We start from the raw sequence: 21,716 nt of genomic DNA, 5'->3' as shown, positions 1-21,716 counted from the left end.
TTCATTTTGTTGATCTTCTGTACTGTTCTTTTAGTCTCCATTTTACGTATTTCTGCTCTGATTTTTCTTATTTCTTTCCTTCTACTAATTTTGGGTTTAGTTTGTTCTTGCTTTTCCAGTTCCTCGAGGTGCAACATTAGGTTGTTTATTTGAGATCTTTCTACTTTTTTGATGTAGGTGTTTATTGCTATAAACTTCTCCCTTAGAACTGCTTTTGCTATAACCCCACAGGTTTTAATATGCTGTTTTTCTATTTTAGTTTGTGTCAAGAATTTTTTAAATTTCCTTTCTAATTTCTTAATTGACTCATTAGTTATTCAGGAGGAGATTGTTTAATTTCCATGTGTCCCCTGTTATTGGTTTCTACTTTTATTCCATTGTGGTCAGAAAAGATACTTGGCATGATTTTGATTTTTAAAAATTTGTTAAGACTTGTTTTGTGGCCTAACATATGATCTATCCTGGAGAATGTTCCATGTACTTTTCTTGAGAAGAATCTGTATTCTGTAATCATTGGATGGAATGTTCTATAAATGTTTGGTAGGTGTATTTTATCTGGGGTATCATTTAACTATGACGTTTGTTTATTGATTTCTTGTCTGCATGATCTGTCCATTGCCAAAAGTGGGTGTTGAAATTCCCTACTATTGTTATCACAGCCTATCTTTCCCTTTAGGTCTATTAACATTTGCTTTACATATTAAGGGGCTTCAATGTTGGATGCATGTACATTTATAATTGTTATATCTTCTTGTTGTATTGATCCCTTTAACATTGTACAATGGCCTTCTTTGTCTCTTTTTGCAGTTTTTTGCTTAAAGTCTATTTTACCTGATATAAATATAGTGACTCCTGCTCTTTTTGTTTTCCATATCCATAGAATATCTTTTTCCATCCTTTCACTTTCAGTCCTTTCACAAACAGCCCAAACCTTGTAGTCCAAGATGATACAGCTTACCTTCCTGTATCTGGATATTTATATCTTTCTCCAGTTTGGGAAAGTTTTCTGTTATTATTTCTTTGAATAAGCTTTCTAGCCTGTCTTTCTTAACTACTCCCTTCAGCCCCAGTAACTCAAATATGATTGATCTTTTGATGTTGTCCCATAGATCCCATAATCTTTCTTGTTCCTTTTCATCTTTTTTTTTCTTCTTCTCTGACTGTGTATTTTCAAACAGCCTGTCTTCAAGCTTCCTGAGTCTTCTGTTTGATCAATTCTGCAGTTGATCCTCTCTATTGCATTTTTCATTTTATTCATTGTGGTTTTTCAGCTCCAAGATTTGTTTGATTTTTTAAATTATTTCAATCTCTTTGTTAACTTTCTCTGATAAGTTTCTAAGTTATTTTTCTGTTTTTTTTTTTTTTTTTTTGTGTGTGTGTGTGTGTGTGTGTGTGAAGTTTATTGAGCTTCCTTAAAACAGCTGTTTTGAATTCTTTGTCTGAGAGATCACACATCTCCATCACTTTAGAGTCAGTCTCTGGTGCCTTCCTTTGTCCATTTGGTGGGGTCACATTTCCCTGAATGTTCTTGATGCTTCTGGATATGCAATAATTTGTGTGCTTTGAGAGATTAGGTATTATTCCAGTCTTCACAGTCTGGCTTTATGCCTGTTTTTTGAGGGCCTTCCAGAGAGTCTAAGCAGAATGCATTTTATGTTCCCTGAGCACAAGACCACTGCAGCCATCTCTAAGCCCATGTTTGCCACAAGTCTCAGGGCTCTGAGGTGGACACAGCTGTCCAGCCCAGATGGATTTGGGGAATACCTGAGAAAGGTACCCAGGCTGTGTGGGAAAGCTGGCCAGGGCCCTGAGCCCAGAAGCCTGTCCCAGTGGCCTAGACAGGAACCTGTCTCCCAACAGGTCCCTGCACATGGGGGATAGTTCTCCAACTACAATGAGAGGGGCCAGAGCTGAGACTTGGCCCCCTAAGGATCTGCTGTAGGACAGCGGCTGGTGAGCCCATCTCATTGGTTCAGATGGACCTGCATCTCCCAGCAGGTCTCTGAAGAGAAAGAATTGTTCCCTGACTGCAGCAGGAGGGGCTGTAGCTGACACTGGGCCCCCTTGGGGTCTGCTGTGGTATGGAGGTTAGCAAGCCCTTCATGGAGGCTCCAATTCCTGGGATGCAAGATATAAGTGAATCCTACCCTGAGCTCTTGACCAAGCCATTCTGAGTTGGGACCTCAGCAGAGGGAAGCTGGAGCTAAGCCACAGGGCAACTTTCAGGTTCACTGCCAAGAATGGAGTCAGTACACAAACAAACCTCTCTGCTGAGGCACTAGGTGTGCCTGATTCCTCCTGTACCCCTTGGCAGGTGATTTTGGTTGCAGACTCAGGGCCAAACAGGGCTACAGCCAAGGCCCTTGAGGGAATAGAACCAATTCCAGCTTGGACCCAGGAGCACAGTCAGCAGATCTGCCACCTGGGTGCCAATCTGCACTCTCAAAACAACCTCCTAGGTCTTTGGCTCTACTGGGGTTTCACAACCTTCAACCTACATCCCAAGGCTCCAGCAAAGAGACTTTTGTCTGTAGATAGGTGCAGAATTCTTGTTGTTGTGGGGTGATATGAGTAGGTTACCCTTCCTATTCTGACATCTTGCTGACATTACTCTGAGTTCTTCTTGCTTATATTTTAGCTAAGATCCTTTATATTAAGTAGAATCAAACTGTGGTTTTCTTCCTTTTATGCAGTTACCATCTTGGTCAGTTTCTGATATCACAATAATGCTAATAAAGAAGAAAATGTACCCTCCTTTTCCATGTTCTAGAACAGAACACAGCAGGTGAAAGTCCTTAAAAGTTTTAAAAGATTTATCAAAAAATCACCCAAGCCCAGAGGCTTTGCTGCGGTAATAATCTTAAAACTTCTAATTTTTCTCACCTTTATTATTGGCTTGGTCAGTATTTTCTAGCTTTTCTAAGAAAATTTTGTGAATTTGTATATTACTATATACTTGTCAATTTTAATGAGATTTTTCTAATTTATTATCATAATTATATAATTATGTACCATTCTCTCATTATTTAAAATATTTCATCTGTACATATTGTTATACCCATTTTCCCACTTCCACTTTTGTGTATCTGTGGGCTTGTATTTATTTTTTCTCTTTCATTTGTTTTTGGACTTTGTTTTCAAACCCATCCTTCCTCTAGGACTGCCCTTCTCAGGCTTCTAGCAGGGCTTTCATGCTAAAATCCATCTGTTTTCTCTCCCTTGCCCAGGAACCCAGCACTTTTGTGCAGAATATATCTGCTCCAAGGTTGTCACCTGCAGATCCTGACCAGTACCTGATAACAATTATAATCAGAAGTTTTCCTTCTCCTCTCTCCCTATGAAAATTTACTGGATTCTGTTGCATCTTCATGTTACTGTCAGGTAACTGTTTAACTCATCCAATAAAAGCAGTGAGAAGGAATGAAAAAGAAAGACCATTGAGATCACTGCAGTGTGTTCCTGAATCAGATCTCTCACTTACTAGCTCTGGAGCTTTATCTCCAGACCATAGTGAGATTCCAAGATTTCCAGAGTCTCATTCACCTTGAGCATTCTATGATTATCTATTATCTAGTTTTCTAAATAAAATATTAATAGTTGAGACTAGATTAATATGTTAGTCTGTCTACACACCAGTTTCATTTTAACAGCTATCTTTGGGACTGTTAGCCCAAAGGCGCAAGCAGCATGAGACTTCCTAACATTGCCGAAAATAATTTGGCAGTAGAATTCTTTACAAAATTCATTTGGTCCTTCAGTGTCAGAATCAGAGCCACTCTGTTTAAGTAGTCTAATAAAGTAACCAATAGAAGCCCAGACTGTTGTTGGAATAAGTAAAGTAGTAGCAAGAAATGGAAATCACCAAATTGCCAAGCAAAGCAGTATGATAACACTAATGGTGGTGGCTCAAATCTGGCCTCTGTATTTATTTAATGTCATAGTTATAATTTCTCACAAAGGACACCTGGAATTTCTTAATTCTGTTCTTAAACAGCAGATTACTTTCAGGTAATATTTGAAGTGGTCACTCTAGTGGAATATTTCTTCTTCTAGGAACTGTATTCTTTTCTAGGAAATGCCCCCAACCCCAGCTCCATATATACAATTCCTGCTATGAACCTATCTCCATGGTAACAATTCATTGATTGGCCCAGAAAAAAGCATGTGATCAAAGCTAAGCCAGTGAGTTTCTTCCCTGAATATTTGAACTTGGGACCAAGAGAGGAAGGGAGTTTCGCTGAGAGCACGGAAAGTGCTGGGCATGTAAGCGGTGACACCCATGAGCCACCAGCAGAGAGAAAAAAGACACCTATGTGCAGAGAGAAGTGGGGCAAAAGAGGCAGCTGGGTACAGACTCACAAAGCAATAGATCCGAGAGAGATTTGCAAACTCTAAGGCTACTAGAGAGGCACCACTCTTAGATCAACTGAGACCACTGGTGTGCTACAGTAATTACCAGAGCAAAGCAGTCTACTTTGAAGATGGCTAATGAGACTTAACCATCAGCAACTGCCAAAAGAACCAGGCATACCCAGTAATGGGTATGAGTGTTTAGATAGAAGAAAATGACCATTTCAACACGGATCCACTGAGAACATAGAACAGTGTGGTGACAATGAACACAGCAAAGTTAAGATGAAAAAAGAGGGAGCAACCATAGGCCACGCTACCACAAGCTTAGGGTTTTGTGCAGAGGACGTGTGGCTAGTATATGCACATGACTGAATTGATTTTATTATATCGTGTTTATGTTAAGTATATGATAAATTTGATGTAATTTTTTTATTGGTTTAGTGATATATAATCAATCACTTTTATAATTTTTATAAAGGCCTGAATGAATTAACTCTACAAGGTAAAGTTATAGAGACCTGAACTTGGAAGACCTTAAATGGCAATGCCAACAACACTCAGATTTTCAGAGTATGAAAAGGGGATAAACAGTCCTCCTTATATTTTAATAGAATGGCTCAGTCCTATAAGGATGTGCTCTGCTTTCCTAGCCTTTAGTTCCACTGACACAGTCCCTGCTGCCACTCTTATGTGTTTGTAACTCCTTGCCCTGTCTCCTCCCCCTGGAATAACTTTCTTCCTCTATCCCACCATCCCACCTTGTGAATTTTTATCTATTTTTTTAAGATCCTTCTGAAAATATCATCAACATGATGCTATCCCCTATACCCTAGGCAGTCTGAGTAGCTCTGAATCCTGTGATCAGCCACTTCTATGAAACTCTCTTACCCCAGTTGTCACACTGTCTTCAGTTACATGTCTGTCTTTCCCAGCTGTGTTGGATTCACCTATGTACTCCCCAAGTCCAGCACACTGCCTGTACTGAATGGTTATTGAATGAAAGCAATAACTCCTAATGAATGAATCCCTAATGACTATGCATTACGATAATGGCTATAGTTTTTCAATTTGTGACAAAACAAACTTCGCTCTCATCTTATACAGGCATGACAATAACATAGACTTTTGCTCCTGTGTGTTCACTCTTGCTATTCTGCTATCCATGCAATACAGCCATCTGCTTACAACTTAAAAAAAAAAAAACTAAAAAATCACTATGTGGCAGATGAGTGTGTTCTTCTCTACACAAAGATACCTATATTACACCCTCAACCTGGGAGGTATCATAGAAGGATAAAGGAAGAATAAGCTTAATATTTTTTTCTAACTCAGTTTTACAGATACATTTCTAAGAACCAGTTATGAAATTATGAAAGGCAAAATTTGAAGCAAAAGTATGGAAGTGTTGCTGAATTCCATAGACTGCTAATCATACCCAGTTTCAGTTTCTTGGCCAATGCATCAATTTGGATGGTGGGATCAGATCCCATGGACAGGAAACATATCAGAGGTGTTCGGGTATCACTTTCTTCCCAAGTTTTCTCCAGATTTAAGATAACTGGTTCTGTGTACTTCTCCTCCAAAGAATCTGCAATGTACTTTCTTGCTTGAAAAACAGTGCGGTCTGGGCACCAAGACCTAAAAGTAAATACAAGTTAAAAGAAATAAATTCAGTGTGTTCATTTTTTATTACATAAAATTCTGGACAGTTAAAGAACACAGCTTTAATTAGCAAAGGGAAACAAGCAATTCTCCCTTATCCCAGATCTGTGTAAGAGAGATGGCAAGGTTTCCTATCTCTGCATAAGCACAAATTCAGTCACGTGGTTTTGGCACCCGGCGCTGGCAAGGAGTAGGGCAGAGCCGGTAACAACACTGTGTCCTTTGCCAGCTCCAGGACTTGATGGGGGCCGACCTGCCACACACTGAGGCTCTGCAGTCTTCCAGGGGAGGATCAGCATGTCAAAGTCATCAAAAGTAAGTTGATCAGCAAACATTTGTGTCATACCATTTGTGTACCACACATCATAGTAAGTTCTACACACATGGACATGTTAAATGTCATTTGATATTTGACATGTTATAATAGATCAAAGACAAGCTCTACAGATTCTTATTTGCTAGTAGATTACATTTGACATAGATCCAATTTTAAAATGATGGATAAAAAAAGACACATTTGTTCCAATAAAAACAAGTATCCCTTTCATACTCTGTAGAGTATGAGGTCACCATTACTGCCATTCTAATCACTCTTAAAAGGTGACAATATCCAGGAAACTACTTTTTCTAAAGGAGTGCAAGCCCAGGTGTACAACATTAGCAAAGACTAGAGCTGCCTAAAAATAATCCTACATCTTTTTGTTATTCTTTTGGTGGTCTCATCTCCCCTTATCTTTCCCCCTCCACTTTACCCACCAATCTCTCTCTCTCTTTCTCTCTCACACACACACAGATTTTTCCAATATAGAACGCCTCTTTGAGATACTGCATATTGAGAAAATGTGAAAAGTGAGAAGGGAGGGGAATGCTCTTCTTTAAAATCAATTTGAAACTTTTGTTTCCATTTAAATAGCCCAAATTGCATTTATACATTTCAATAATGCAATATTCTTGGTTTTTTCTCAAATGAAATTGAATTGTAAGTTATAAACTAATTGCCTTGTAACTTCGTGAGGTCTATTTTTTTAAAGAAATAAATTCAACAATAAATGATTCACTCAATGTTAAATAATAAATAAAGTGAGTAATAAAAGCATACTTTTCACACTTTTTTTCTAAAAGCACTATCATTAATACATTGTCAAAACACATTACTCCCTGCCACCATCACCATTTTATTTTGCTTGTCAAGGAACTGAAGAATTGCCATCCAAAACCACAGTTGGGAAGCACACACATTTCTTACAATAACCATAGGGACATAGTTAAGTAAACTCCTCGAGGTGAGACCTGTAATTTGACGAAATGATGAGTGATGCCTCTAGGTCTGATAATACCCAGTCTCACCTGATAAGTAGAAGTTTGCGGCAGGTGTCTAGTGAATCATTATACCCATCAGGGATAATTTCCTCCTCTGGAGCATCTTTATCAAACCAGTTCTTCCACCCCTTCTCATTACGAGATATCTGAAAAAACAGGCCAATTAGCAAACCATAGAACCCTGTGTGATCAGAATACATTACAGAGCATTCTGAGTCACCTTAGGGGGTCACTCTTTACAAGCAGATAATTTCTCAAGTATAACAACACAGTTTAAATATTTCTTCAGAATCAATGACTCAAATAACATGGATATTATTATTCCCTTTCACTGTTTCCATTTTTTTTAAAAAACATTATTTGCTAAACTCAGGATCATGTATCAGTTATACCAAATGGTTGTGCAGGAAGAAACACAGATCAATGTTTCTCAACCTTGGTATTATCGACATTTTGTGCTGGATAATTCGTTGTGGTAGGGGCTGTCCTCGGTATAAGGATGTTTGGCAGCATCCCTGGCCTCTACCCACTAGGTGCCAGTAGCACCCTCCACACAGGTCAAAACAATCAAAAATGTCTCCAGACATTGCCAAACGCCGCCTGGAGGTGGTACAAATTACCCTCAGTTGAGAACCACTGACATGGACCATTCTGATAACCAAACCTCTATATGTTGATCTCTACTTAAAAATACTGATAGATGACAGAATCGAAACTTTTATTTCCCTAGTGGTTTCCCACCTTGAGACTTTAAACCTAAGAATGGAAGAAGTCTCTCCAAGGGCTGTCCTCAAATACCTTTCAGAAGCGTGGGGAGGACCTCAAGTTTTCAGAGGCATTACAAGGTGCTCTCTGTAGCTTAAGTAATTAGTCAAGACTAATTACAAAAACTATAGAGTGGTGAACCTGTCGCTGCTCCTCAGCCAGTCAGGCTGGATTACTTACGCAGTGTTTGTAAGGACTTTTTAAACAGCCATGGTGAGCACTAATAACAAACAGCAAATGCTGCTATGCAGCAGATGCTACGTGCCTGACCTGAAGATTGTACCTTTTCCTCTAACATCCCACGTTTTATCGAGGCATAGAGAGGTTAAATAACTCCCAAAGTCACACATCGTGAGAACAATTCATCATGTTGGATGCAGACAGGGTGCAAATTAATAATAAAACAGTTACTCTGTAACTCCCTTTGTCCCTGGGGCACTAAAAGATGGAGGGGCATTTCCAAAACGTTTCACCACTGCCATCCCTCTCCTGAAGACTGCAGTGGCTCTCCCTCTGAGAACCTGCCTGCAGGCCGCCTGGAGGCCCGGGGTGCTGCCAGCCCTTCCCTACTGCACTTGCACCTGTGCACTGCCGCCCACAGCGCCCCCTGCAGGCCACCTCCACACCAGCGGCCAGAAAGAAGGAGGCACAAAGAAGACAGCAGATGATTATTCCGAGCTACTGGCCTTCCACCTGCTAATTATTAATATGACTGACCACAGTAGAGCTTCTGGGGGGAGATTCCAGCCCCTTCCTTTTCCTGGCCCTCACCTCTTGGCACAAACCACTTCCAGGTGCTAAACAGTTCGGCCTGGGATGCCAAGGCCAGGGCAGCTGCTGTTTGAGGTTATTTTTGTTTCAGTTCCTGACAGCCGCTCAGGCAGGAGACTCATCTACTACCTCCTCCCTTCCTTTCCACAGACAGGCCAGACCAATGGCCTCCTACTGCAGGTCCCCAAATAACTGGTGGTGGCATGGGAAGAGCCTGAGGTCAAATTACAGCTTTGTCACTTACCAGCTATGCAGCCTTGGGCAAGTACTTAATCTCTTTGACTTTCAGTTTTCTCAGCTATAAAGTAGGGTCAGTAACACTTCCCTTGTAGGGTAATTATTGTTACAAAGTACCTATCCCATAGTAAGCAGTAATAGCTACCAGATTCTACATCATGGGCACTTAAATCTAATTGGCAGAAGCAAACAATAATAAATATCCTTGTGTCAGTATAACCCACAGTGGAGGGCCTGGGTTTTGAGTGAGTTTTCCAGTGGTGCTTTAAGACCTCCCTTAACCGGTCTCTGACCAGACCCGGACTACTTTTTCCCCCAAGTATTTGTTTGAACTGGGGTACTCATCTATGGCTGAACTACAAAACAAAGCTCACTGCCCACCCACGGATGGAACGCAGGGGGTTTATCCAATTAACTCTGACCCAACCATGGCCGAATAGGTAGAATCTACATAATGTAGAAATACCAGCCACTAAGCAGGCCCAGGTACGCTGGGCAGGGGACCGGTGATCACAGCATGAGGCCTCCGCCAACCCGTAGGCTACCTATGGCCCCATTTGTTGGTCACCGGCAACCACAGAAAACAGATAATTACCAGCATTTGACACTGGGAAACTACAGTCTCTCATCGATGACAGGCAGTTGTAACCAACAGACCCTAATAATAAACAACTATCTTTATTCTGAGTTGCATCATTGTTTTCCAATGATAGTTGAATCAACAATGAATCCACAATAACCAATTTACATTTTCAGATAAGAAAAAACAATAACAGGTAAATTGGTACCTGTTTCACCATTTTTACTGTTTTATTTCACGATTTTATACAGTCACACCATTAAAATGATTGATTTTTTAAAAAATGACCCCAACCTCTTAATTTGCCTTATAAAGTGCAAATTGCCTTAATTCACACAAATTACTCAAGCATAGGCAGAAGTAAAAATGTGAAAATAGTAATGGTCTGCAACAAAAAAGCCCACCTACTGGTTCTGATTCCGGCAGCAACTCAATCAGGCATATAAAAATGACCCACGCCCGCCACAGAGAAGGAAAGGATAGTTGCCTGCACCTACGGAGAGGTTAACTCTGGCGTTCGGCTGTCCAAAACCTGCCCCAGGCAGCCGCAGGCCTTAAATCTGCACCATTAGGCTGACTCTTTAGGTGAAGGAATTGCCCCCAGGACGCCCCAGTTAAGATGGCCTGGCTGTGTGCGGGTTCACAGATCCCTGCTTTTGACCACCCCTTCATTGAATCACCTGGTTCATAATCTCTGAAAACTGTGGAAGTTTACTCAGCTCCACAAGATTCAGCCAAGTCATATCGAGGATCCAGCGAAAGGGTTTGGGAGGGCAGGCTTTCAGGTCCAGAGCTGCTCCCCCTGGGGAAAAGCATCAAACCGCGTGAATCAAGTCAGCTTGTACTTCGTTCTTAGAAATTCACTTTCTAAATAATAAAAACGAGATACTAATATTACAGAAAATATGGGAAAAATTGGAAAATAATAGTATTACGGAAAATGTGGTTACCTTTTTTTTTTTTTTGGTACATTTCCTTCAAGTCTATTTACTGATTTATACCATCTTCTAAAATACAGAAAGCAACTCTTTGTCATTTTTCCCTGTAAAGAATTTTTCTCAGTGGTTATGCTTGTTTGCTTTTTTATTTTTTTAACCAGCTGAAATTTATCATTTTAGTATCCATAAATAGGTTGATCTTTTCATGCGTGATTTAAAAAATCACTCCTTAGTCATTACAGCTCCAGAAGTTTTATATTCATACTATTTATGATCAGGTCAGATAGACACATAAACGGATGGAAGGAGGGAAGGAGGAAGGCGGGAGGAAGTGAGGGAGGAAGTGAGGGAGGGAAGGATGATTCATCTGTGAGGTTTCTAGGGGGTGACTAACGTTCAAACCATTTATTCATCACTTATTGAACAAATATTTATTGAACACCCTCTGTGGGTCCGGCATGTTCCAGGCACAGGGGATACAGCAGAGAAAACCAAGTAAGGCCCCTGCTCTTTCTTACGGAGCTTGCAGTCTGGTGGAGGATGTGAGTTATAGCATCAGATCCTATTTTGAAGCGAGTCACAAGTCAAATGAGCATACCCCCCGTGCCATTTTCCAGTGAAATACGTGATTATATTTACAATTTCAAAATTCTTCTATTGCATATCTTAGTAATGTTGTATCATAATAATTCCATCTTCACTGTTGTGTGATTCAGATGTATGCAAAACACTGATTTTTGAAATTTTATATCTTATAATCTTCCTTAAGAACTCATTTCCTTCCACTCCATAAATCGGCTCTTGGGCAAAAAAGGCAGGAGGAGGGGAACTACATGTGGCATCGTCCTGAGAAGGGGCATGAACTGAAGTACTTTTGTCCCGTAAGCCCTCTGCTCCACCACAGAGGACTTGGGCTCGGCAGCTCTGAGCGCCCCAGCACCTTTAGAACAACATGTTGACCTTCCCCTGGCTGCTCTGCCCCTGCAAGCTGGCGAAAGAGGAGGTCTCCCCTGAGCACATCAGCGCTAATACACAGGAGATACCGCTGCGAGAAGCAGCCACCAGACAGAGCCACCTGCCATCCTCACAGATCCTGCTGCTCTAACACAGAGACCAGCCCATCTCTTTTCTTCTTGGTTGTTTCCAAAGAAACGTTTTCACGGAATCATGAGCTTTAGAGACACCAGGAGAAGACATCTAAGCAACCCCGGTGTTTCCAAACATACTGGGCACCTAAACTGACAAAGAACAAGTACAGTCCATAAACTATTTCCCAAAATAGCCTGGCTGCCACTTACTAGCTGCATAAACTTGGACAAGGAACATGAATCCCTCTCAGTGTCCTCATCTGTCAAATGGATGTAATGATAGAATCTACTGGATTGATCCCTGTGAGGATTAAATAATGTATGAAGAAAGCTTAGAACAGTCTAGGCCCATAATAACACCTTAAGACCTATGTAATCATTAGCTGTTATTTGATGTTAATTCTTTCTCTCTCTCTCTCTCTCTCTCTCTCTCTCTCTCTCTCTCTCTCTCTCTCTCTCTCTCTCTCTCTCTCTCTCTCCCCCCCCTTGGAAGGCCCAGGTCCAATTCAACCTGGAAGGCAAGAGCCGACCCCCTAAAGTATCTCTTTTTGCCCACGGTCTACGACGAAAGAAAGATAACATCTTTCTAAACTAACCAGGCAGGGGAAACAGCACAGCAATTGCTCTATAATGCAGGATTGCCCTTGGTATCCATTTCATTTTTCAAAGTGTCTGACATTCTCAGTTGAAGAAGAAAGATGAAGACACCTTACAAACATTGCAGAAAACAAGCAGCAATTGAAACAAAAGGACTGTCACTCTTGGGAAATCATACATTCCTGCTTTGATAAATAACTCTTCACCCCCCCTTAAGTATTAAGTTCAAAATGATAAAAAAGCATCTGTGATCTAAGGGCCATATTTGTTAACTTTGTAAAAAACTTTAAAAACAAAGTCATACCGTCTTTTAAAAAATAATTCAGTTAAAATGTAAGCCAGTCAAAGCTAATGCAAACTCTACAATAAACCAATTTTGTTTTTTAAAAAACTTTTTACTGCTGAGCCAAGGTACTTTTGTCAATCAACCTATCATACGATCCCAAATTAATCTTCTTAAAGCACTGTTCTGTTCATGCCACATCCCTGCTCATAAAACATTCGATGACTCCCTATTGCCAGCAAATTAAATCCAAACTCCTCTCACTGGCTGTCCTGGCCCTGTACAACCTAGTTCTCCCTCATTCTCCAGGTTTATGAAATGGGGTCACAAATGCGTTCACGCCACAAGCCAGGTGTGCTGTTCTCTACTTCTCTGTAGCAAATCTAACCCTCCTGATGAGCCCCCGACTGTGCTGCTGTGTTTCTCAGTCTGCTCAGACGTACCTCCCCTCTTTGGAAGAGCCAGTCTCTCTCAGGTGCCGGCTCTGATCTGGCTGGTTTGCGGAGGGAGAGGTGAGCTGCTCGGGATTATGTCTTGGTGGGATTATGTCCACGCCTCAGGTCTGCACACTGCCCTCCAGGGCCCACGTGCCTCGGTCACAGGCTGGGTCCCTATACTGTGTCCTCTGAGCTACAACAAACCCTATCTGACCTGTAGAGACACCGGGCTGCAGTCCACAGCCCAAGCACCTGGCCCTGGTCCTTTGCCTCCAGTTACAAAGGAAAGCTCCCTTGCCCTGCAGCTTCTTGGTTTGAACCCTGGGTCTCTGCTGTGTGCCAGCCCTCTCAACATTAGCATGTTCCTCGCCAAACCTCAGCCATTCCCTCCATCAGTGCTGCAGTGCTGCTTCCACGGTGCATGTGGCACTGGGCAGAATGCAGGGGAATCTCCTACCTGGATGCGTCTCCTGCCCTCTCCTCCACCCACCTGAGGTTCAGGCAGGGAAGAGACCAAGATCCCGGCAGATTCAGCATCTGGTGAAGGCCTGTTTTCCTGGTTCATAGATGGCATCTTCACTGTGGTCTCACATGGTGGGAGGGGCAAACAAGCTCCCTCCACCTCTTTCATAAGGTCACTAATCCCATTTACAAGGGCTAAGCCCTCGTGACCTAATCACCTCCCAAAGGCCCACCTCCTAATACTGTCACCTTGGGGGTTAGGATTTCAACACACGAATTTTGGAGGGACACAAACATTCAGACCCCAGCTTTCTGCTGCCTACATTCCAACAGGCTGCAATGCCCCCACCCTCTGCCCAGTTTCCCACAACACTGGGGCTGTAGCCCCGAGTCCAGTGAGAGCTAACAATTTCTGAAACAAATCCAAGCAGCTTTCTAGATTTGGTAAATTCACACTCACTTTATTTGAATGTCACCACGACCAAAACCCCAAACGTCTGGATGTGCCTCCATAGCACCTGTCCCCTTCTCCCTAGTGGTATTCATTGTTTCTCCTTGGGCCCCTCTGGTCTCTTGTACCTGGAGGCCCTGGGTGGTCCCTCCCCAAGCTCACGTGGCTGATCTGCGGCAGAGCCCTGCCATTTCCCCCGGCACAGAGCACGCTGCACCCACCACGCTGCCTTCCTCCTTAGGACACTGTCCGACACCAGCCTCCCCACGTGTATTAGACTGAGAAAAAATAGGAACCGGATGACATATTTCGATTGCCTTTGAACTGTAAGAAACAAAACCTGTGTTCATGAAGAAGACACAAAGAAGAAATTTCAGAGATTACTCAAAATTGTTTGCAAAATTTCCACAGTGGTAATCTAATTGGGATCTGAGGAAGGACTTAACTAAATAGAGGAAGAATAAGAAGAAGTTATGGATGACGGCTTGTTTATTACAAACAGGATAAAAGTGTAACATGTCCTATCACCTTGTAGTATGAATTTGGAAATACCCTACCTATATTTTTTCCCCTAGATTATCTCTTTCATTTCTGGGGCTTTGGTTACTATTCCTATGTCCCATCTTTGTAGCTGTCTGACTGCTTCCAAACTGTCGGGGTTATCTTTCCTAACTGTCTGCTGGAGACATTCAACACGGCTGTGGTGCCCCTACAGCTGTTCATGAACATTCAGTTTCCCCACCTCCCAACACAGGGGGAGATTCCCTTTCCCTGGGCTCTTTGAAGTTAGGTGTGGCCGTGTGTCTTGGTTTGGTTAAGGCAGTCTGAGTGTAAGTGACACATGTCACTCGTGGGTGAACTTTTACTGGCCAGCACACAATCTGCCACATCCTCGTCCCCCTGCCATAGCAGTGATGGAAGTGATCTGGATGCTGATGGCCGTGACACGCATGTTGGAGAGGTGGCGTGAATGAGAAGTACACCTTGCTTGTGTTAAGTCACTGAAATTTTGCGATTGTTTTAACAGCAGCAAAACCTGGCCTGTTCTGACTGACTAGGTCCCCTAAATCCTATTCATCAACCCCCTAACTCCAACCTCCTCAAACCAGCTCCTTTGCCAACCAAACAGACCAGAAATCTTTGCACAGAGCAGAACCCATAGACTCGTTTCTGACTCCTCTCTTGGCTCCTGTATCGGCAGTTGCCATTTTACCTCCACAACCCCTCAAACCCTTTTGTCCCTTGACGTTCCCGTCGCCTTCACCCTGGGGTGGGAATGCATTTCCTGTGGCCGGGAAGATTAAAAGAGACTCCCTGGAACCTCTTTTCTCCATTATACATGTCTGCCAGGTTCATCTTCCTAAAGGACCATACCGATCACATCACCACCTTCGCAACTCCCTGCGTCTTACCAGATTCAGAAAATCCTTCCTGCAGGAGTCCAAGCTCCACAGCATGAACCAGTTCACACGCTCAGCCCTAGTTCTCACGATTCCTCCAGATCCACGTTTCGCTTCTGCAGAACCACACTGATTCCTACAACTTAAACACGCTCCACTCACGCCTGTTCCCATGCTGCTCTGTTTCTGCACGGGATGTTTTCCTCACCTCTGCCTCTTCAGGGTCCACCTCGAATGCCACTTTCTTTTTTAGGGGTGTGGGGAGCCAGAAAACACTTGGTTAAATTATATATATATAAAGAGCAAAAAAACACAAGAAAAAAACTGAAACATTTTTACCATGTACCAAATAATCCCCAAATTTATGGCTTCACTCAAAAAAGCATATTTTCCAAGAAGGTTTTTTTATTTCACCAACTACATGTCATCTCTCCTTCCTTTTAGACCTAACACTCGGTTTCTTAGCTCTCTTGTAACATTTAGGCTATTCTGTATCCGCGGATCCCCTTGAATCCTTGTAGCATGGCGGGTTCACATAGCACGTGCTCAATAAATACTCATATAACTGGATTGAAGTGAAAATACCATTGTTTTATCTTCTTAATTATACCTTTAACATGGAGATAAGCAATGAATAGGATTAACTTCAAATAAGAAATACAAGTGATTCTTGTTTTACACTCTTGAAAACCATTATACTGCTTTGCAGAAGGAATCACTCTCCTGCTTGGAAAGCCCATCTCCCGCACATCTTTTCCTCATTCTGCCAGTTGGTTCTCCTGAGCATGGGTGACAATGAACAAACTGAATGTGATCATAAAACTACAACTCACAGAGTTAGCACAGACCTGAATCTTAAATAACCAGAGCAAAGTGAATGGAAATAAAAAAAAAAGTATTAAAAAACAAAGTGCACTTTCATTAGAACACAATTTCCCTACTGTATCATAGAAATGGGTTTGCAGTGCCTCAAAGAGCACGTCAGAAGCAACATGCTTTGCACACCACATCCGTATTCCACACTTTACCTTTAATGAGAGCCTGAAACTCTTTGTGCTTGACTGTTCCTCTCTGAAGGTCGATCTTTAAAGTCATGAGGAGCACAAAGAGGAATTTGTGGTTTTCGTACAGTCCTCTGACCGAGTATGTGAAAACTTCATATGTCAGATACTCGATAATATTTGTAATTCTTTTTTGAGGTAGTGGAGACTTTTCAGATCTGCAATGGATTTTAAAAATCAAAGAAGTAAAAAGCAAATTTCTAAAAGAGTAGAAATACAAACAAAACTTTTACGTCACTGCTCTGGGGCCAAGATTGTGAGGACTCACCTGGCCATGGACTGGTCAAATAACTTCAAGAACTGGGCCAGCGAGGTCTGGTACATGATGTTGACCATGCTCATCTCTGTGATGAGGAAGTAGAGGATGCTCCCGCGGGTGGCCGCGGGCCGGAACTCCTCCTGAGCCGTGTTAATCTTGATCTCAGTTTCTGCAGCTATGTGTAACTTTTCACTTACTTCAGCTGCTGTCTGCTTGGTGGTTCGCAGGACACCAATGAGAGACTCGTCATCCACCAGTGAACCTAAACACCAAAACAGGAAAACTGTAGTACACACGACAGAAAAGTCATGAAGTAAGATGTATCACTTTTGAAATAATCCTGTTAATTTCCAACGTGACTTCTCCAAAGTCTACAGGAAAAGTACTAGAAGAGTAGACTCCTAATACCCTGAATGGCTTCCAGTCCAACTATCACCCAGTGCCTGAATCCCTCTAAACATTCCTGCCTAGCAACCATCTCCCACTCTGCCTAAAAATCTGCAAAAAGCAAAAGACCCATTTGATGGGTCTTCAAACGGCTAGAGACAATGATGGCTCATGTCTCCAGTGGTTTTAGCTGTTCCCTATGTGACATGCTTTCATCCCCCTTATTATCTTGGTGGCTCTCCTCAAAGTGTCACTAGCTTGTCTCAGGGTGTGAGCTAATCCAAACACCGCACACACAAGCTGACCATCTGGCAGGTGAACAGTGAGCTCTCTCCTCCCACTGCTTCAGCAGCACAATCCTTGCCATGGAAAACCCAAATCCCTCTTTGTCTCTTACAAGAGTAAATTGGGATACACTGCAAGTGTCTCACCAGGAAGAGAAAACCTAATTTTATGTTTAGTTTTGCCCTTCTTTATTGTTTTTAATAGAAATAGCACATTTATGATAATAAATTCAACTTTAAGATAGAGAGAGACACTTTGGAGGTACTGAGTTCTCTGCAAAGAGCAGCACCCTGGCTTATCCTAGAGCTCCGGATGGCAGGTGAGTGCTGCAGGACGTGCCGAGTCACTCTGGCAGGCACGCTATGTCTGTGTGGAAGTCCAACTTGGGATTAACCTCACAGCAAAGAGGTCTTGATCCGGCACACTTGGCTGGGCCAGGAGAACAGAACTCAACTCTCCTTGCTATATTTAGAATGCACAGAGCTATCCCAAACGACTTGGAGAAGTCACTGCACCAAGAGACAGACATTGTCACCAGCAGAAACAGTGCCATTAAGGCACATTAAAAGACTTTTCACTGAGCTCACATTAAAGGTATAGTATTTTTGCAAGGTTAAAACTTTTTCTTAACCCAGAGATTAAAGTGCTGTTGGGAAGTATTCATTATTAGACTGCCTGCCAATAAATGGTGAAATTTAGGTTGCTGTAATTTGCCTAATACAGAAAAATATGATGCTTGTTGGTTTTATTTTCTTTGGATAAAATTTTCTTTTTATATATTGCAGAGACAGTATGTCCTCAAACTGGGGTGCAGTATGAGGATTTGGCTGCCCAGGGGAGAACAAGCTGAGCAGAGAGTAAGCTGGGCCTTTGGTCCCCAAGCTCCTCTGACACAGATTACACGTGTCATAACCCACTGTGGCAACTGCATTTCAATGCCAAATGAAACAGTCAATCTGAAAAAAAAAATAGGTTGGGCACATTAGTTTCCTTTGGGCAAGCAAATTAGCTTATAATGAGTTACCTAGCTCTACTGGGAGCCCTTATTTTTCTCAAAAGAGAGCAATTACATCAAGAAAATTATGTTATTCTCAGAAGCTGTCTCTTTGCTAATTCAAAAATCAGATTCTCTGCAGTCCCTCTTTATTGTCAAGATGGAAATTGCCTGGCTTGTTTTTGCATCGATAACTCAACTATTTCCCAACCTCTGTAGTTAGGAGGGCATTGAAAAGGGTGTAAAAGGAATCCTTATTCAGAATCCATTATTTCATTACTTCTTAATAACGCAATACCTTTCGTAGCACTTAATTTATAGAGCAGGTTATCTTCAAGTTCTTTCATCTTCCGCTTATTAAAAGTAACATCCTCCAAAAGTTTGACCCGCTCAGATTCTAACTCCTATTATTAAAAAAAAAACACACCAGAATTATAATTACCAGTTATTATGGCAAATCCAACTTACTACTGTTTATTATCAATTTAAGAGTTTGAAGCCAAAGTACCTTTTGAATGACAGAAGAAATTACTATCATTAGTCAAATCTGTCTATCTGTATTTCTGTTTCTCTGGATAATTTTTAAAAATTATGCCCACTAACATTAAAGTTCCATAGCACTTATACTGTCATGCATGAGACAACTCTGCTAAAATAATTTTGCCCAATTTCCCCCAGCTCTCTTGCCAGCTTTAAGTTTAACAGAATGTCCCATTCTCTTGGCCTGTTTCCACACTGTCTCTGTGAGAAATGCTAACTTCATTTGCAGTCAGAGTAAGTAGAACAAAGAGGCATTAATACCAAGAAACCAAAGAGACGGCCAGACCAAACGTGAGCTCTTCACTTGGGACCTGCCTATGAGAACACCAGGTACCTTGTTTGGCACAGCCAGTTGCCAATACAAATCCATTTTCCATTGGATTTGTACCTCCTTCTACTAGAGAGGCTAAATTGGATGTTTAGAAGGTATTTTTTCCTACATAAAATGATGCATTTTAAAAATTATATTTTGAAAAAATTTCAAACTTTCAGAAAAGTTGCAAGACTAGTACAATGAACTCTCATATACATTTCCCCTAGATTCACTAAATAACATTTTATTTTATCACTAACTCTCTGTATAATACTTAGTATTGTCATTATTATTATTGATGAACCACTTGCAGATGTCATGACCTTTTAACCCTGAACATGTTAGCAAATCTCCTAAGAATCAGGACATTCTGTTATATAACCACAGTTCAATATTCTAATTCAGGAAATTTAACACTGATAGAATACTCTTACTAAAATTGAGTCTAAATTTATGCCAGTTTTTTTTCTGATCCTATACAGAATCATGTGTTACACTTAGAATTATGCTAAAAGAGGTCATTTAAAAACTACTTGTTTGAGAAAGTTTCTTGAAAAACTGCTTCAGAAATTTCACCACTTTCAGGAAGTCTTCCTAAGCCAACTAGGCAATCAAAAGCCACAGCAAGGCATTTATCTGTACATCTACCAGGGCTTGCATCAAAATCTGCCTATAGATTATTTCCCTCCAACTAGAGTTTGTGCATCTAGAGGGCAGGAACTTGTCCTATTCATTTTTGTATTCTTGACAGCACTTATCTGGAGACATTGCAGAGAAGTGACTCAACCCAATAAACATCCATCAAATTGAAATATGTCAAATTTACTTCAAGTCCTTTATTTTATGTCTAGGAAAGTGATGATCCAGAAATATGAATTCCAAATGTGACACACACACAGCTAGTTACTGGCAGAGACAAGCCTCATACTGTTGTCCTCCAGTTCCCAAGACTAGTGTCACTGCCATTGTGCTAAGGGTGTACAGGATTTGATGGGGCAGTGGAGGGCATGGCTGTATTTGCACGGGAATAGCTAGTGGATCTTTTTCATTAAAATGATCACCTCTGGGTGGCAGTATAGGAATACATGGACAAAACGGAGTCATGTTAGCTTCCTTTTCAATTTGATATGGAAAAACAGGCACCATAGCACAGTGGTCACTAGCTAAACTTCACAGCATGACCTATAAAGCTTGGCAGGGTGGAAAGACCATGTGCTGTTACAGGTTAAGACCTTTACTCTCTCAGGTCTCCATTTGTTCATCTGTAAAAATGGGGGTGTAATAGCAAGATTGGGAGGAGGGGTAAATATAATGTTCAGGGTGCCCTCCTGCATACTAAGTGTGCATTTTGTTTTCTCCAGCAAGGTTGGTATGAGCATCTTAGTGCATCTCTTGAAGAGGAAGCTAAGGCCTAAGAAGAGGGTGTGTGGGGTGCTCTGGGGACCTTTAGACAGTGGAGTGGCCTGTCTTATCCTGCATGGGGGACCTGGACCAGTGAGGAATCATCTCAAAATAGACCAGCAGCACCAGTTAGGCCACAAGGGATTCGTTTTCAACAGTTGACACCACATGCTCCTGAGAGGCAATGGAAGCAGTGAACGGCGGTGGGGCCAGGCTTCTCTGCCTGGCGTGGAAGAGAGACAGATTGCCTTCCTGCATTGTGTAAGTCCCAGATTCATTGGAAACTAACATAAAGCAACTAAGAGAGGCAAAGCTGGGGCTGTGCCCCTCTCACTCCCCAACCTGGCCGCCTCTCAAATGTTCCCTAAGGTGAACTATCTCTATTACCCAAGTAGGACTTTACTTATTATTTTACTGAGTCTATTTCTTTGGTGTCTGTACCATTTCTCTCTCTCTTTTTGGATGTCTTTCCTCTGTGTGGCCCTCAACTCATATCTCCTCCTTTTCCTCCTCGGCCTGTTTTTTTTGACATTCCTTTCCTCACTCTCCCACTTCTGCCTCCCTGCTCTTATTATTTCTAACCTTACCTTTTCCTTGAACCTTTAACAGTAAAATTAATTATATTTAAGCAAATAATAACTTTCTCATATTTTATGCAAATGAACTTTATATATGCAAATATATAAAATTATATCTTTATGCAATTCTATCTTATGCATAAAATTTAATGTTTTTTGAGCTTTTTCTTAAAAATTAGTTTAATCTTGTACCAGTCTCTCAAAATCTTCCAATCCTAAAGTGCTCTTGGTTTTATTAGAACCCTCGATTAAATACTTAATTAATTTCCCTGCTTTAGTGCAAATTTCATTTAATTAAAATAAAAGTGTGGCTCCCTATATCATCAGATTATTAGATTGTAGTAGTTGAAACTACTACAGTGGATAATAACAGCTACTCAGAGCAATTTCTTTTTCTCTAGAATCATTGTTTCATTGAATTTTCATGTGTTCCCAAGACATCTATAGGACTATAGATATGAGAGTCAATATACCCAAAGGTTTAAAGACGGAATGGTATTTTGGCACGCATGTGTGTGTGTCTGTGTGTGTTTGGGATTAGAGGAGAAGTGAGT

General features: G+C 41.5%; 1 protein-coding gene across 1 annotated transcript in view; it reads right to left on the bottom strand.

The window, feature by feature from the left end:
* DNAH8 (dynein axonemal heavy chain 8) overlaps positions 1 to 21,716 on the bottom strand; it is a 286,065-nt gene that overhangs the window by 65,427 nt on the left and 198,922 nt on the right. Inside the window, 6 exon segments of the mRNA XM_045542103.1 lie at positions 5,789 to 5,991; positions 7,363 to 7,481; positions 10,369 to 10,490; positions 16,373 to 16,563; positions 16,674 to 16,926; positions 18,629 to 18,734. Of these exon segments, the coding sequence (XP_045398059.1) occupies positions 5,789 to 5,991; positions 7,363 to 7,481; positions 10,369 to 10,490; positions 16,373 to 16,563; positions 16,674 to 16,926; positions 18,629 to 18,734 (994 nt within the window).

Source organism: Lemur catta, chromosome 2 (assembly GCF_020740605.2).
Source record: "Lemur catta isolate mLemCat1 chromosome 2, mLemCat1.pri, whole genome shotgun sequence".
NCBI classification, from domain to species: Eukaryota; Metazoa; Chordata; class Mammalia; order Primates; family Lemuridae; genus Lemur; species Lemur catta.
The sequence above is the reverse complement of the archived record's forward strand: the minus strand, read 5'-3'. Positions and strand labels throughout refer to the sequence as shown.